This window comes from Achroia grisella, unplaced genomic scaffold (genome assembly GCF_030625045.1).
Source record: "Achroia grisella isolate CSIRO2021 unplaced genomic scaffold, CSIRO_AGI_Agris_v1 utg546, whole genome shotgun sequence".
Taxonomy (NCBI): Eukaryota; Metazoa; Arthropoda; class Insecta; order Lepidoptera; family Pyralidae; genus Achroia; species Achroia grisella.
This window is the reverse complement of record NW_026712931.1, coordinates 2,615,837-2,632,309: the sequence shown is the minus strand read 5'-3', so window position 1 is coordinate 2,632,309 and position 16,473 is coordinate 2,615,837. Positions and strand designations below refer to the sequence as shown.

The 16,473-nt window shown below is 33.8% G+C and overlaps 2 protein-coding genes across 4 annotated transcripts; one reads left to right on the top strand and one right to left on the bottom strand.

Annotated features, from left to right (window-relative positions):
• Positions 1–600: 600 nt before the first annotated feature.
• On the top strand, positions 601–3,375 carry LOC131848145 (uncharacterized). The gene is made up of 2 exons (XM_059197911.1): positions 601–959; positions 2,894–3,375. Exons 1-2 carry the CDS (start codon positions 852–854, stop codon positions 3,176–3,178), a joined length of 393 nt encoding a protein of 130 aa, XP_059053894.1. The 5' UTR covers positions 601–851; the 3' UTR covers positions 3,179–3,375.
• Positions 3,376–3,437: 62 nt separating this feature from the next.
• On the bottom strand, positions 3,438–15,081 carry LOC131848144 (coiled-coil domain-containing protein 93). Of its 3 annotated transcripts, XM_059197908.1 has the most exons (11): positions 14,557–15,081; positions 14,264–14,472; positions 13,587–13,854; positions 13,387–13,419; positions 8,197–8,358; positions 7,866–7,913; positions 7,320–7,618; positions 6,764–6,883; positions 5,868–6,097; positions 4,925–5,045; positions 3,438–4,845 (listed from the first exon to the last, which is right to left on the bottom strand). In XM_059197908.1, exons 1-11 carry the CDS (start codon positions 14,638–14,640, stop codon positions 4,617–4,619), a joined length of 1,803 nt encoding a protein of 600 aa, XP_059053891.1. In that variant the 5' UTR covers positions 14,641–15,081; the 3' UTR covers positions 3,438–4,616. The 3 variants fall into 3 exon arrangements, with proteins under 3 accessions (XP_059053891.1, XP_059053892.1, XP_059053893.1); XM_059197909.1 differs by lacking the exon at positions 13,387–13,419 and having other exon boundaries at positions 14,557–14,906; XM_059197910.1 differs by lacking the exon at positions 14,557–15,081 and having other exon boundaries at positions 14,379–14,466.
• Positions 15,082–16,473: the final 1,392 nt, after the last annotated feature.

Here is a 16,473-nt window from a genome sequence, read left to right as displayed (position 1 = left end):
AATCACACATGTCAATTTAGCACTACATATAATAGGTCATATGTTGGTGTATTATATACAGTATACTGTATACTGTTATTGTAGTAATACTGATATTGGCAACTCATAAAAAATAAACCACAGAAAAATAAGTGATCCACACATGACGGGTATACATTAAGATTTTATCACGATCGCGATACCATCTGAATGGTAGCTTATTATTGTAGGTAGGTTTTATAAACAAAATTAAAAAGTTGCAAGATCTGACCACAAATAGGAGCAAAACACGGTTGCTTACATTACATACCTGTAGATATAATTTCAGTATCAATAGTTCGTGTAACGTAACATGTCTAACTCATAATCAGATAATAAATAAATACCTACCCACATACATTTCTGTTATATACATAAAATAATCAGTTTTAAATTGGTATAAAATATCAAGTCCGAAATATTTTGTAATTGGAAGAATTTCGTTTAGGTTCGCATCGTATACCTAATCATAATACGTGTCTGGCACGCTGCGCACACGCAGAGCAAGCACCCGTGAAGGCCATATATCGTCCAAAACTCGACGTCACGTCTATACCGCACCACATGCACATTACATCTACACGTTAATCTGAGACCACGTATGAAGCTGATTACCTGCTGAGTGGACGCAGTTCACTCACACTTCAGTAGCCACACAACCTGTCGCGGTATCGACCGCCTGCGCCCGCGTGTTTCCATTTTATTACGTAGTATATAACAAGTCGGCAAATGGGCTATTGTTAAAATGAAAACCTCTATTTCCCGGTGACTGCACTTGCGTAAGTAACTAAAGGTTATAGACGACCGATCAGTGCTTAGTGTAAACATCAAAAATGCCTTATATCATGGTAATGGGAAGTCTGAGCGCACCGCACCTCTCAAAGGATGAAGGCGCTACTGTATATGGACTCAAAAGTGAAGAACGAGCCACCTTAGTGCGGGTAACATTTTGTTTTAATAACCAACTTTAAAACATAAACGATTTCGTAAGTCAAGAAGTCAATACAAATAACAAAAACTTCATATGGTAACGTCAGCTAAGACTTTTTGATGTGCGGATGATTAGAAAATAACTATTCTAGTCAGAAATATCAACTCTTGTGCCTTTTTATTTAGTTTATCCTTAACTCAGAAAGTTCAAGCCTCGCAAGTGTGTTCAGAGGTGTAGAGTATTCAGATACATATAAATAGATTTTTTTACCGAGTGTTTATTTCTACTACTAATTCATTTAGGTTTTGTCTCCCTACGAAAGATACATAGCAGGATATTTATGGTATTCTAGATATATATATATATATATATATATATATATATATATTTGATGCATGAATACCTAATCATGATTCCCAAAGGGACCGGGTGGAAATCGACCCAAGATGGTACTGTACATAGACTAACGCTGAGATTCTTAGAATATTATTTAAATAAGTTCCCATGTACAAAATATATATTTAATTACCGTACTGTGTTTGCTGTACTGCCGTATCGATGACTGTCCTATACATTAAGATTTAGCCAATAACGATATTCTAGTAGTCATGTCATGTCGAATGCACACGCTAATGCTCCGCAAACATAGCAAATGTAAAGAAACAAAAGTGCCACATTATCAATAAGTCTGTCACATGTCATGTAGTGGCTATCCCGTATTCAAAGATTGTGTAGGCGAATTCATCCCTCCCATTACTTGCAACAGGCTCAGAAATATTCCTTGTGACAGTCTGTGAGCTGAGACCTATAATCAGCAGTGGACTGTGGTTGACAAGATGATGTTTAATTTTGATAAGATTATGATGTATAATTGTTATATTATAACAATTTAGTTGATAGATAAACAAAGATGCAAGTTAATTTAGAGGTTCTCCTAAATTCACTTGGCCGACTTTGAACTTATGACCTCATTTTAAATCAATGTATATGTGACTGTACCGTCATACGATTTTATAACAAATTGATAAAAATAAGAATTATTGAGTCTTTAATTTTGTTTCCCTACAAAGTTAAGGACTAAATTTAAACCACTCAATTTTGTAGTTTTGCCAGGACAAAACCTGTTCTATGATAATATAAGATGCAGTCTGTATATCAAATATCTCAAAAAAGTTACATTGAAATAAGTTTAAACAGCCTTTACTGGATGATTGACAAGTATCCAAAAATTAAATGACAAAGGTGGGTAGGTAGGGTAAAGTGTGGTAAATGAAATTTCATTGTAAATACAAGATAATAAACAAATGAATAACCGTGTTAAACAAATTTAAGTTAGGTCCATTTAAATACAGATTTTTTGAAAAGTAATACCTAATAATAATAATAATTTTTATTTTGCATCCAATATTTACAATTTAAATTGTTCTCTGGTACCTAAACTAAGTAGAAAGTCGTATTTTAGATACCAGTTTCCTCCTCTTACAATTCACAATAGTTGGAATTACAATTTATAAAAAGACAATCAAATAAGGTACATATTAAATTAAACTTATCATTATTTACTTGCAGTGTGTGTGTTGTGTGAGAGAGAGAAATAAATATTAATACGGGGACAGTATTTCACAGTTTTCATACTCAAGTGGTAAGACCACTTGAGTATGAAAACTGTGAAATACAACCATTGCCATTTCAAAATAATCTTTTTTATATCATGATTACATTTATCCTTTCATTTAATGGTGAACTGTCTTCATCAATTATTATAATATTGCATATTTACTCAGCCGTTTCAACCCAAGAACAATATGGCGTTATTGAGCTATTGTATATATATAAATAAGATCGAATCTATTATGTTTTTGAAAACTATCAATAACATTTAGTTTTATGACTCTTTGTTAGTACTAAATATCAAATATTTTCTAAAAATATTAATATTTGCAGGAACTGAATTCTTCATTTGGGATGTCAATCGCAACATCGTCAGATCAAGAGAGAACGGTGCGAGTTACGCAAAAGGGGTTGACTTTGGTCGTAGTCAACCGCCTCCACGGACTGTTCGGCTACGATGTCGTTTCGCATGCTATGGCGATGACAAACGCCAACCGTGAGCTGATATCCTTCAGTATGTACAAGAAGTCTGGTGGTAGTGGACATGGGCACAGCCACCTTCACGGACACACGAGCTCGCATAAAGTACACCCGCACGGCAACGTGGTCACACTTTAACAAATTGTGACCACTGAACACCGTTAGCGAACTCTCGTGCGACACAAGCTACACATTTATGGCTTTGGGATATTATGTGCTAATACAGGCAGTGATACCATAAAAACGTTGAATAATTGCAATGTGATATACATTCATGTATCAAGAGTATACCATATGTATGAAATTAATTAAATCATTTTTCTCTCAAAAAAGTATCATTTCTTATAATTTATATAAATATGTTGTTTTTAATAATACTTTCATTAGGTTTAAATAAAGAATAGGTTACTTGTGGTTAAATATATTATATTTTATAATACAACGTTGCATAAACAAAATATAAAAGCTATTTCAGTCTTACTATTATATATAACATAATATTATGTAACAATTCGATAACTTATAATATATTTGTTCTAAAAAGAATATAAAAGTAGGAAAATCTAGTCTCTAATATCATTATTCTGATAAGTAGAATTCGACGAACTCCGATTTGGACATATGAATTAGAAAAGATAGAACAATTAATAATTTTGCTGATGTGTATTTAAAAAAGTGATGTAAGGTAAGGAATTACACCTCTTATATCAAAGAGTGTAGTGGCTATCTCATAAAACCAAGACAGCACATTCATGTTTCATGGCAGTTTGCCGAGTGCTAATCACACTGCGGACAATGAGGTATTTTGTATTAACATATTAGAAAAGGCCCTAGGCACTGCATGGTTAGGTATTGTTGGTTAAAAAGTTATTCATTAACAGCTTAAGTTAGCAGTTATAATTTGTAAAAAGTAAATGGCCACACGCCGTCACAATATCGCGAACCATTGCGTTCTTTCTAAGACGCACACAATAAATCATATTACACAGATATATCATTGTTATTTTTTAAATAAGAGCGAATGTTAGAAACTGACAAAAATTCAACAATATCTTCCCAATTGCCCAATTCCACCAAATACTGCCAATGTGTTAATTCACAATGACATTATTCACCATAAAACAACATTACACCATAAATCATAAAGAGGTACTCCGAACCTGGATATACTAGTCATACTGTCACTTTTATATATTGCTAGCTGATCCGCGCAACTTCTATTCAAAATTTTTCATTATATTTTGCCCAATTTACATATCTTTTTATTTATAGGCCATGACTTATTCTGACGAATAAGCTATATTACTGTAGTTTCTTCAAAATCCGTTCAGTAATTTTTGCGTGAAAGCGTTTATTACTGCGATAATAAGATGTCACCTTAATAAAGTACTTTTGACTAAAAAACAGAATAAATTGTTTTCCCTAACAAAAGTCAAATTTAAATTAAAATTGGCTAATTATTTTAATCAGAAACAATAACACCAGGATATTTTGACAGTGATATATACCATATCGATATAAGATAAACGCACCATTCCGTGCCTTACTATTCTGATACTGTTAATTTTTCAAGAGATCAACTATTTCTGCTAATCTTTTGCCTTTCTTCCGCTAGTTTTTTTAGAGCAGCTGCATATTGCCTTTGAATCTCAAGTAATCGTGAATACTCGTTATGAAGAACGGCTTTTCGATCTTTTTCACTTTTATATTTGTCTTCCACTTTCCTCACAGTCTGATTCACCCAATCAACGATAGACTCGAACTGCGTCATAAACTCTTCTCTTTTTCGAGTTGAAGACATTGCTCTGTAAATGTAAACATATGTAAATTTTACCCATATTATTTTGTTAATGTAAATAAATAAATTTATTAATTCATACTTACTCGTCGTAATTATCCAATATAGAATTAAGCAAACTTAACTCTTTTGATGTATACAACTTCACTTCATACAAGGTATTATAAAATATATAATACTGTTTTGTTTCTCTGTGCTTCGAAGCCACTACAATTAAAAACATTATTACCGTTATTATCAGAAGGTAATAAACAAAAATGGACTGTGATACACATGTGAGTATCATTGCTTGTATCAGTCTGGATGTTTTTACTTATATTATGTATTTATGTATTTAAAAAGATGTATTAAAGTATTTCTATCAGTTCTCTAGTCTAGTACTCTGATGGGCCTGTGTGAATTGTCCTGGGTTATTACTATATACTAGCTGTACCATTGTTGCCTCCTTCCTTTGTCCATGTTATATGTTTATACATATTTATATATTAACTACCTGTACCGGCGACTTGGTCAGTAGCCTAAGTCACGCCTTATTACATCAGTCCTGTCAAAAAAAGTCCAGTCTAAATCGGTCCAGCCATTTCAGAGATTAGCCTGAATAAACAGACAGACAAACAAAAATTGTAAAAAATGTTATTTTAGTGTACGTCCGTATTTATATTCATATGCGTGTGGTAAAAAATGGTTATAATATTAATAATAAATTTATTTGTAGTTTTTGGATATGGAATATTTATAGTTTATGGTTATTTCAATATTACAAACAGACACTAATTTTATTTATATGTATGATGATGATGATGATGATTATTAAAGGCAAGAGATGTAATTGCCAAATATATAGTTTAAAAAGCAAACACCAATACTTCCGCTATATTGCGGACTTTTGACGTCATTTTCGTATATCATATTCCATAGTGGATAATTCAGACAGGCCAAAAGACAGGCGATTGTCTGTTACATTAAATTTTATACTATATTTAAACTTTAGTTCAACTACTTAGACAATTTTTATTAATATTAACTGACCTTGGTTGTAAAGTTCCATGAATCTTTTCTCATATTGTAAAAGTTCTGCAGTTCCTGGTACTTCATCTATATTTAGAGAATATCTCAAAACTTCCCGATTTAATTTTGCAAGCTCTAACCTCATATTTGTGATAAAAGATTTTAATTTCTCCTCTCTTTCCTGGAACTCTTTTAACTCTTCAGGAGTTAACGGTTTGTCCTCTACCACAGTATTTGGATCCCGTGCTAGCCTAGCAAATAATTTTCACACAAGTAAGTAACTGCATACAATACATACAATAAAATACAATACTACATACGTAGGTACAAATTTAATCTTAACTTAGATTATAAATTCATTTATTTTGGCGATTTCACGCTTCGACGACTTTTTTAGTAATTGGAATGACAAATCAGCTTATAGACGACGTTAATAACGTCTAACTACCACATAACGTGCCGCTCGCAATCTCAAACGCTGGATAACAATTGTCAAAATTAAAATCATAATTAAAATTATAATCATAGAATTTATTAATACGCAGATTTCACATAAAAATTAAATCAGACAGCCTGCTTTGATAGATAGTGGTAACTTTCTACTACTGGCATGAACAAAGATAAATCGTTATACTGTGTTTTGGCGCAGTCACTTCATGAGTTCCAATTCCTAAATACGAAGTTATCGCTTTAGGTCTGTGAACTCATTCTACGACAGAAATAGATACCTTAATAGGTAACATGAGCAAAATTCCAGCCAATCCTTAGCTACATGATATTTTTGTAAAGCAATTATATAGTTAGTATAGTTATAGTTAATTGTATTTTGAATCATACTTGACATGTGTTAATAGCTAATAGATACTAAAATTCTAAAAGTGTATATTATAACACTATTCTGCAATAAATAATCATACCTTAGTTCCTCTTCCAATCTCTTACGTTCCTTCTCCCTGTGTTGTATAATCTGAAGAAGTTCATTTCTCTCCTGTGCCAATTCTTTAAGAGATTTATAAAATTTCTTAACATTTTTATCACTGAAAATTAAAAAATATATATATTATTTAAGACTTATTTTATTTATGTATTATTTTAAAGTATTAAACTTTGTTTAGGAATAGTATAAGTCGCTGAATCCGTCTGTCTGCTTCTCCGCTTACTTCTAAATTACACAACAGATTTTGACAAGGTTTTTACTGTCATTACGAGATTTTTTTCCAGTTTTTATATTTCATAATACACGCTCCGTTAGTCATAAAATATCAGTTACATAACTTCCGTAAAATACCATGCACACCGATGGCAAGCTGAGTTGTTTTAAAATAACACATGAAAACAAATACTACATAGTTACATACCAAAATGAAATAGTATTGAGTGGAATTTTAGTAGTAAAAATATTATATAATAATATATATAAAGTACTAATATTTTTAAGTTTACGATTATTTTTAAATAAGGTTAGAAACCAACCTATTGTCATCAGATTTCATTAATTTATTTGTAATTCTGCGTAATTTTTCCACCATACTAGAGTAGTTATTTTTTGCCAACTCTATTCTATCAACATGACCTTTCTTGCAATCTTCTGCCTCTTTTTCCATTCTGTCTATAGCTTCAGTGAGCCTCTCAATATCCTCAGAATATTTTATCCTTTCATTCATTTCGAGTTCCTTAGAAACTTCCCCAGTGAGTTCAGATTGTAATACTGCATAGTGTATTTTTGTTTCCGCTGCATCTTGACTCTCTTGTATATTAGTATACTTATCTGTCTACATAAATAAATAACAAAAACAATTAATATACTCCAATGAATGTTTAACAGTGTTCATAGTTAAAAGATAATATCAAATTTTCGTATAATTTATAATCATATATGAGTATATGTATACTACTTACGATGAGTAATACTCATACAATAAATTATACGAAAATTTCGCAATGCTGAATTGAGTTGTGCACTTTGCGTAATATGCGTAAAACAAATTGATTATTTCAAAAATAATTGCACATAAATACCTTTGTTGTAGTTTCAGATGGATCGGCCAAAGTTTTTTCGTAATCATACTGAAAATAAAGGGAGTGAAAATTACTATTGCATTATTATTATACTACCCTGAAATACGTCCAAGAGGTATAGTGAGGGGAGTTGAAATCTGACTGTTACAAAAAAAAACCTTGTGTCACATGCACACACACAGTCATGATGGTACTTAAGTTCAACTTTTTTTTTTTTTGTTTCAGACTTAAGTTCAACTCTATTTTCCGCATTTAGCCTCACGTCACAAGCTATTATGTGTATTATAGACCTTATAAAATTAAGTATGAATTTATCAATAATTAAACTTACTAAGAAATCAAGTCCTTCATCATTCTTGGTTGTGTCTTTATTTGTAGACACATGCATTAACATCCGTTGATCATATTCCGAAAGTGTAGAATTCACTTGTTCCAACTCATTAACTGGCAAACCACCCTTACGTTTACGCACTCTACAAGGCTTATACAGATGCTAGAAAAAATATAATTACTTTTATCACATTTATCTATTAAAAATGTGTATTAAAATTCAAATTGAGCTAAGGACTAGATTTATATTGTAATAATTACAATTACAAAATCACTGTCACACTACCTCTCCTAAACTCTAACTAATAATTCACCAAGAAAATTTCGAGAGTGTGGCCTACTAAACCAAATTTAAAGACTACAAAATTATAGCAAAAACTAATTCTGACTGAGATAATGATCATACTATATTTTTAATTAATATATAATTACATATTAATGAAAACATATTGTGACTATGAACTTGAAGTAAATATATTTTTTTTTCCTTTTGTATCTTGCAATCGGCTCACCAAGCTTTTAACAGATTTAATGTGGGACTGTTGATGGGAGAGAACTGTACCTCCAGTGACGAAACTGTCTCTATAAGTAAATAAGATCCCATGCATGGAGTCTCTTCATCCTTCTGCATTGCAATGGGTCTCATAGTGCTTAAAAGATACAACTTGGTTGAGATTGGAAGCAAAACTGTTTAATATTCATCATACTTACATAAGTACCCTCACATAAATCAATTTACAAATAATAATCAAACTACCCATAGTTTACATACATAACATATCTCACCCTTATAATCTTTAAGTCTCAATTTACATACTAAATAGATTCATCAATTGAATTACATACTTTTATACACTGTTTTCATACACTCACAGTTGCATGACATACTATGCCCACTACACAAATTTACTTAAGGCACACCAATTATCTCTGGCTACAAATCAGGGTCTGGTATTAATACTTCCGGTGACTCATCTGGTTCAGTATCATCTGGTTGATCCCAGGATGGTCTGCGTTGAAAGCCATTGCAATCTTTACTACCCCGAGCTAAGATCTGATCTGCGTGGCGCCTATGTATTTCTCCATCCTCTGTTCTCACCCTATATGTACTTGGACCCTCTATATCCACAATGGTAGCTCTGAGCCATTTTTGTCCTGACTCATATACACGGATTAATACTGCCTGATTCTTTTTAAAGATTCTATATGGGACCCGGTTTGCTGCTGCCTCGAGTTGATTCTGGGCATCATCTGGTACACAACTCGGGTGTAAATTAGAAATAGCAGTTCTGTATCGACGACCATTTAGAATTTCTGCTGGTGTCTTATTTGTGCTATTTGGTACAGTGCGTAAATGATATAATGTTTTTGAAAGCTTCTCTGACCAAGTTATATTAGAATTGGCATATGTCAACTTCTTAAGTTTATTTTTAAATGTCTGTATAGCCCGTTCAATATGTCCATTCGTGGCTGGATGATATGGAGGTGAGTATTTGTGCTTAATGCCATTCCTCTGAAGAAAAGAATTAAATTCATCTGAGGTAAAAGCCCTGCCATTATCAGATACCAAAATCTCTGGCAATCCTTGTGTTGCGAAAATCTTCCTTAGCACACTTATAACTGTTTCACTGCTCATTGATGGAACAATCTCTGCTTCAAACCACTTGCTGTAACTATCCACCAATACCAGAAATGTTTTTCCTTGGAAGGGTCCTGCAAAATCTATATGCACTCGACGCCATGGTTTTTCAGAAGGTATCCATGTCTGTGGGTCTTTCGGTGGGTTATTTCTGACTTGCTGACAATGTACACACTCTGACACAACTCTCTCGATGTGTCGATCCATATCATGCCACCAAACATATCCTCTAGCATAGGATTTGGTCTGAACCACCCCAGCATGTGGGGCATGTAATAAATCCAAAACTTTACTCTGTAGTGCTTTGGGTATAATGACTCTGTTGCTCCATAGTAAACATCCCTTACTAAGTGAAAGAGCCTCTCTACGAGACCAAAATGGCTCCAAATCTGGATCTGGACATGAACGGGGCCAGCCATGAAGTATATGAAACATAGCCTTCTGTAGAATTGTATCTTTCTTGGTTTCTCCAGCAATTCGTGTCACGTCAAGGTCCCACCCCTCTGGCTGCTCATCCAGCAGTAGCACTTCTCTCAGGTCTTCTTCTTTTAGTGCGGATGTATTTGGCATTGTCCATCTACTAAGGGAGTCTGCATTCCCAATTAATTTTCCTGGTCTATATTTAATATTGTAATTATAACAACCCAGTTTCAGTGACCACCTTAACATTCTTGGTGATATTTGGTCAGGAATGGGTTTTACAGGATTGAAAAGACCAACAAGCGGCTTATGGTCTGTAATAATATCAAATTTACGACCAGCCAGATACTCATGAAATTTTGTGATACCAAATATAATAGCAAGAGCCTCCTTATCAATTTGTCCATAGCGCCGCTCATGTGGCTGAAGAGTTCGAGAAGCCATCATAATTGGTCGTTCTGACCCATCATCCATTACATGAACCATCACAGCTCCTAGACCATATTCAGAAGAGTCACAAATTAACAGCAATGTTCTGTTTAATTCATATCCAACTAATGTCAAATCCGATGATAGAAGACTTTTTGCTTTGTCAAAGGCCACTTGTTCTACAACACTCCACATCCAGGGTTGTTTTAAGTCCAATAGTCTGTACAATGGTTCCAGAATAGTTGCCTTGTCAGGCAAGAATTTTTCATAAAAATTGTACAGGCCCAAAAATGCCCTTAATGATACCTTATTCTGGGGTGCAGGTTTCTCTTTTATCTCCTTAACTTTTAATGGAGATGGATGTAGTCCTTCGCCATCAATCATGTGTCCTAAAAAGGTTATGCTGTCTGATGCAAAGACACATTTTTTTAAATTAAGGCGAAATCCCATAGAATCCAGTTTACTTAATACCATACATAATCTTCCATTATGTTCCTCCATATTTTTTCCACAAACAGCAATGTCATCGAGCAAACATGCTACTCCTTCCATGTTAGCAAATGCTGTTGACATTAAACGCTGGAAAATTGCTGGTGCTGCACTCACACCAAATGCCAAACGGTTCATCCTCATTAATCCCATGTGGGTATTTAGTGTTAATAGATTAGCTGTCTCTTTATCCACTTTCACCTGTGTATATGCTTGCTTCAGGTCAAGTTTACTAAATACCCGTCCTCCACTTAACTTTGCAAAAGCTTCGGCTGATGTGGGCAGTGGGTATGTGTCTGTATTTATAGCAACATTAACTGTGGCACGATAATCCCCACATATGCGTAAGCTGCCATCCTCTTTTTTAACAACTCTAATAGGTGTGGCCCATTTTGAATACTTCACTGGTGTCAAAACGCCATCATCAATCATTTGTATTAAAGTAGTTTCCACCTGTTGCTTGAGTGGAAATGGCACTGGTCGAGCTTTGAAATATTTTGGTGGCATCTCAGGCCGTACATGCAAAGAAACCTCTGGACCAGTATATTCCCCTAAATCATTCTTGAATAAACTTGGAAATTTATTTGTGAGGGATGTTAATTCATCATAGGTCCAGCACAATCCAGAAATATGTATCGCCAGAGGCTTGAACCAATTCCTTCCTAATAAACTTGGCCAAAGGGCCAAGTTTATTAGTTATATTTATGCCTGTTATCACCAACAGCTCACATTGTGCCTCTTTGCCACCAAGACTAGCTCGAACGTTAGCCAGTCCTAACACCTTCAGTGGTTCACGCGTCCATGTCACCAATTTTATGTTGGTAGGAATTAGTGGGGGTGGTGTAACCCATAATTTGTGGTAAGTTTCTTCTGATATTATTGTTCTTGAAGCTCCAGAATCTATTTCCATAGAAAGATTCACTCCATCTATTCTCACCTCTGCTTTAATTACTGGGAGGTTATTCTCCCCACAATTATACACACCCAACATCTCTTCGGCCAAGGATTTTAAGCTTCCCGCCCCACATTCTGTAGTCTGGTGTACTTTTGCCAGTCTCTTTGCACACGCAGAAGCAATGTGTCCATAACGCTTACAGAAGTAACACCTTGCTTTAGCAAAAGGGCATCGTTCGCCAGTTTTGTGTAATTTTCCACAATGTCGACAGTCATTCGATTTTATCCTACCAATTTCCATAGGTTCAGAAACATGGAATGGAGTTTGCTTCTGCACCTTGGTATCGGGGTATAAATCCAAACATGTGGCTTGATAGTTGAGACACAACTGAAGAGCACTTTCATAAGTAAGATCCTTTGTTCTCAATAATTCCCTTTTCAAGCGCACATCATTCACCCCTAATACCAGCCTGTCCCTCAACTGACGTTGTAAGTCCGAAAAGTTGCACTTCACAACTAATAAACTTATAGCTGCTACAAAGTCCTGAATACTTTCACTTTGTAATTGATGACGTTTATGAAATTTTTCCGTTTGTAAAATTTCATTAATTTCCAGTTCATAAAATTTGTCCAAAACTTGCAAAATTTGTGAAAATTCCACTTCAGTTGGTCGATGTGGCACTAATAAGGATACAATTAAACCATAAGTCTCTTTTCCACATTGAGATAAAAACAATGAACGAGCTTTATCAATGTTCTGTTCACCATAGCCAGCGGCATCGAGAGCACACAGTAATTGTTCTTTATAGTCACTCCATTTGTCTGTTTTTGGATTAAAATGTCCCGGAAGCACTATATTATTAATATTTGACATCATTTTCGCAAAATTACATTTATTTTCCTCAGTCGCCATTAAAAGATACAACTTGGTTGAGATTGGAAGCAAAACTGTTTAATATTCATCATACTTACATAAGTACCCTCACATAAATCAATTTACAAATAATAATCAAACTACCCATAGTTTACATACATAACAGTGCTGTTGCTAGGATATTAATGAAGTAAATATATACAGATATAAAATGAACTTACATTTTATACTATAAATATAATTAAAAATTTATATGATCATATTTATTTTTAACACACATTGTTCTAATTAAACCATAACAGTCCTTCCTACCTACTGTCTTTAAATATAACCAGGATATTGTCTGGATAGTTCAGTTCGGTCTAAAGTACCTACATATAAGTAAAAGTAGAAATTAATAGTATCTGTATTTTATTTACTGAATGTGCCCCGTAACGTAAACTTACATGATATATTTTAACAATCTTGTTAACATAACACTGCAATAATTAAAATATTTTTGTAATCCTTATTTTTTATAAATAAGGGCATAAGCCTATAGATTAGTTTTAAATGTATATTGTGGATTTATATCATAAAAAAAATATTATTAAGATTATAGCACTTGATATTGTAAAATCAAAAAAGAGAAGAAGCTAATAAATACCTGAACAATAGCTAGATTTTTTAACAACTTTTCCTTCTGAAGAAACAGTGCTCTATCAGATTCAAACATGTAATTCTTTTCATACTGCATTACAGCAAATTTCCGTAGCTCATCTTCCTTAGCTTCCCTGAATTCACTGGAATACTTTATCAACCACAAAATCAATGGAAATATATTAATAAAATCCAAACCCTGTATTTGATGAGGTTCAATTACATGTGGACACTTCATTGTTGGTAAAACTTTAACAATTTTCTCAGTTAATGCTCTGAAAAGGTAAAAGAAATTCAATTTAGACAAAATAAAAATGTACATTTCCAGTTATATTATAATAAATATAATAATACCAGGTAGATTATGAAGAAAGAATACACATTTTCTGTACATTTAATCAGTAATCAGCAGTAATAAAAATTGTGATTGTAACTTATTTCTGTGCTTCTATTTACCCCTAAGTTACTATTATTTAAATGTCCATAAAAAAACATATAAAAGTAAATGCAAATTACTGTTAAGCTGTGAGGCAGCATGTTCTGTGTTATCTAAATGTGCTATATATTATATAATTCTTAGCAATATTAAGAGGAGAGCCATGATAATCAGTTTAGAAGGAAACAATTAATACAAAAAAAAGCATTAACAGGCGCATAAGCTGAAATAGCTTACAGTATACTAACATCTTTTTTCCTATTGTAAGGTTTTCTTCAAATAAAAGACTAACATCCACATCTATATCGCATAGTTCGATGCACCAAGTTAATCCTCCCACTATCTTGTCAAAAGGTGACAGACCTTGGAGTTGGGCACGGTAATAACCAGCAGCCACCAGCGCATCCGATATTTCATGCCATTTCACTAATTGCTCGGCATCTTCTCTGACTTCAACCTGTAGAATTTTATATGATCCGATTAATGGACAGCTGCTTACCACAATTATCTATTACATATCTGTATAATATCGCTTCCTTACCTCTTTTCCTTCATGATCTATTGAGCTATAAATGTTCATCAAAGGTTTGCTTCTTGTGAATATGTTTTTTTTCTTCGTTGCCATTTTTATAAGAACGAATAACGTATGAAATTATAAACAAGAAAATTCGAATAGGACATGCATTTAGTTGGGCAGATCTTTTTAATTTTTTACCAAATTATGCAGGGATAAAATTTTTATGTTATCAAATTACATTATTTCGATGAAAACAAACAATCAATCGGCGACAGAGGTCTTACTACAGCACAGAGTATTATGATTTTTTTTTTTGGTTCGGTTATTCCCTTTATAGGGAAAGGCAAAAGGACTCAGCCCATACAGCCATTGTCTACAGTGATATTTTCTTATATAATTTTTTTTTCCAATAATTGTCTTCAGAAGTTACAAATCTTGAAAAGTTGATATAACGTACTCAAAAATGGGTTTGTAAGTTTCTGGGTTCTTCAATAGATTCTGGATGGAGCGCGGGATCTCCATTTTATCATATATATTGATCAATTTATCAATAAATATTAATTGCTGGATTGCGAAATGTTGACAGTCAAAAAACAAGTGATCTAATGATTGATCTTCGTCGGTAGAACAAAAGTCACATAGAGGAGACGAAACCATTTTCATCCTATGCAAATGCTTTTTATATCTTCCATGTCCAATTCTGAGACGACATAAAATTTGTGAGGGAAGTTACCTCCGAACTTCTCACGTTAACAGAGTAACTATAGTGGTGTTCAAGTAAATAACGTAGAATAAGATAAACAAAATATATTTCTAATCAAAATAAAATAATATAAAAACACATTTAATACAATATACAGATAAGTTATAGATACATCAATACGACGACAGACAAGATGACAAAACACACTCTCTTTTCAAATATTCAAACATACTTCATCTGCCATACCAGCCAGTCTAGACATCGATTGCAAACCTCGTTCTAACACTCTTCCTCAATCGTTGCCTTCAGACTTTCTCTCAGTAGCATACTCCTCACAATCCTCTCACACACAAACTAATCCACAACACCCATCTCACTACGACAGAACTCATGCTTGCCTCTATGCACTGTCTTTGTCATAATATCAGCAACCATTAACTTTGTCTCCAAATATTTCAAATCTATTACTCCATTCTCTAGAGTCTCTCGCACAAAGTGATAACGTACATCCACATGTTTGGTTTGCTGATGGTGTACTGGATTATTTGCTATCGCTATAGCAGACTGACTATCTGAGTGGATTGTTAGCGGTGGCTCTTCCTTACCCAAGAGTTCCTCTAGGAAACGCTTTAAAAAGACAGCTTCTTTGGAAGCTTCTGACAGACTGACATATTCAGCCTCAGCGGTTGATATGGCAACACTTCTTTGTTTAGTGCTTTGCCATGAAATGGCTCCTTTTGCCATCTTAAATACATTTCCGGAATAGGACTTTCTGTCGACTAGATCATGTGCATGATCAGCATCACAGAAACCTTGAACTGTTCCTCGTTCATCCCTGTAATATACCAATCCCAAACTTTTCGTACCTTTAAGGTATCTCAGGATCCTCTTCGTTGCTGTCCAGTGAACTTCCTCAAAACAATTGCAAAATTGACTCATAAAATTCACTGCGTGTGCAATATCGGGTCTTGTACATACAGAAAGATACATGAGTGAACCTATAAGTTCCCTATATGGAACTTTCTCATCTGGCCTATGCATATTGTCTGGTTTTATAAAATGTTGACCAGGAACAGCTGGAGTGGCAACTGGTTTGCAGTCTTCCATCCGAAATTTGCGTAAGAGTTTTTCTATATACTCTTCCTGATCTATTTTAATGCGGCCTTTCTCTTGTCTGAGCCTCATGCCCAAGAACAACTCCGCCTTTCCTAAATCCTTCATTTCAAATTTTGACATCA

Coding starts and splice junctions, on each gene's coding strand:
- LOC131848145 (XM_059197911.1), top strand. CDS start 852: ATGCCTTATATCATGGTAATGGGAAGTCTGAGCGCACCGCACCTCTCA. Junction 960..2,893: donor AACGAGCCACCTTAGTGCGG/GTAACATTTTGT, acceptor TAATATTTGCAG/GAACTGAATTCTTCATTTGG.
- LOC131848144 (XM_059197908.1), bottom strand. CDS start 14,640: ATGGCAACGAAGAAAAAAAACATATTCACAAGAAGCAAACCTTTGATG. Junction 13,855..14,263: donor CTTACAATAGGAAAAAAGAT/GTTAGTATACTG, acceptor TTACCTTTTCAG/AGCATTAACTGAGAAAATTG. Junction 8,359..13,386: donor AGATTGTTAAAATATATCAT/GTAAGTTTACGT, acceptor TATTTTTTCTAG/CATCTGTATAAGCCTTGTAG.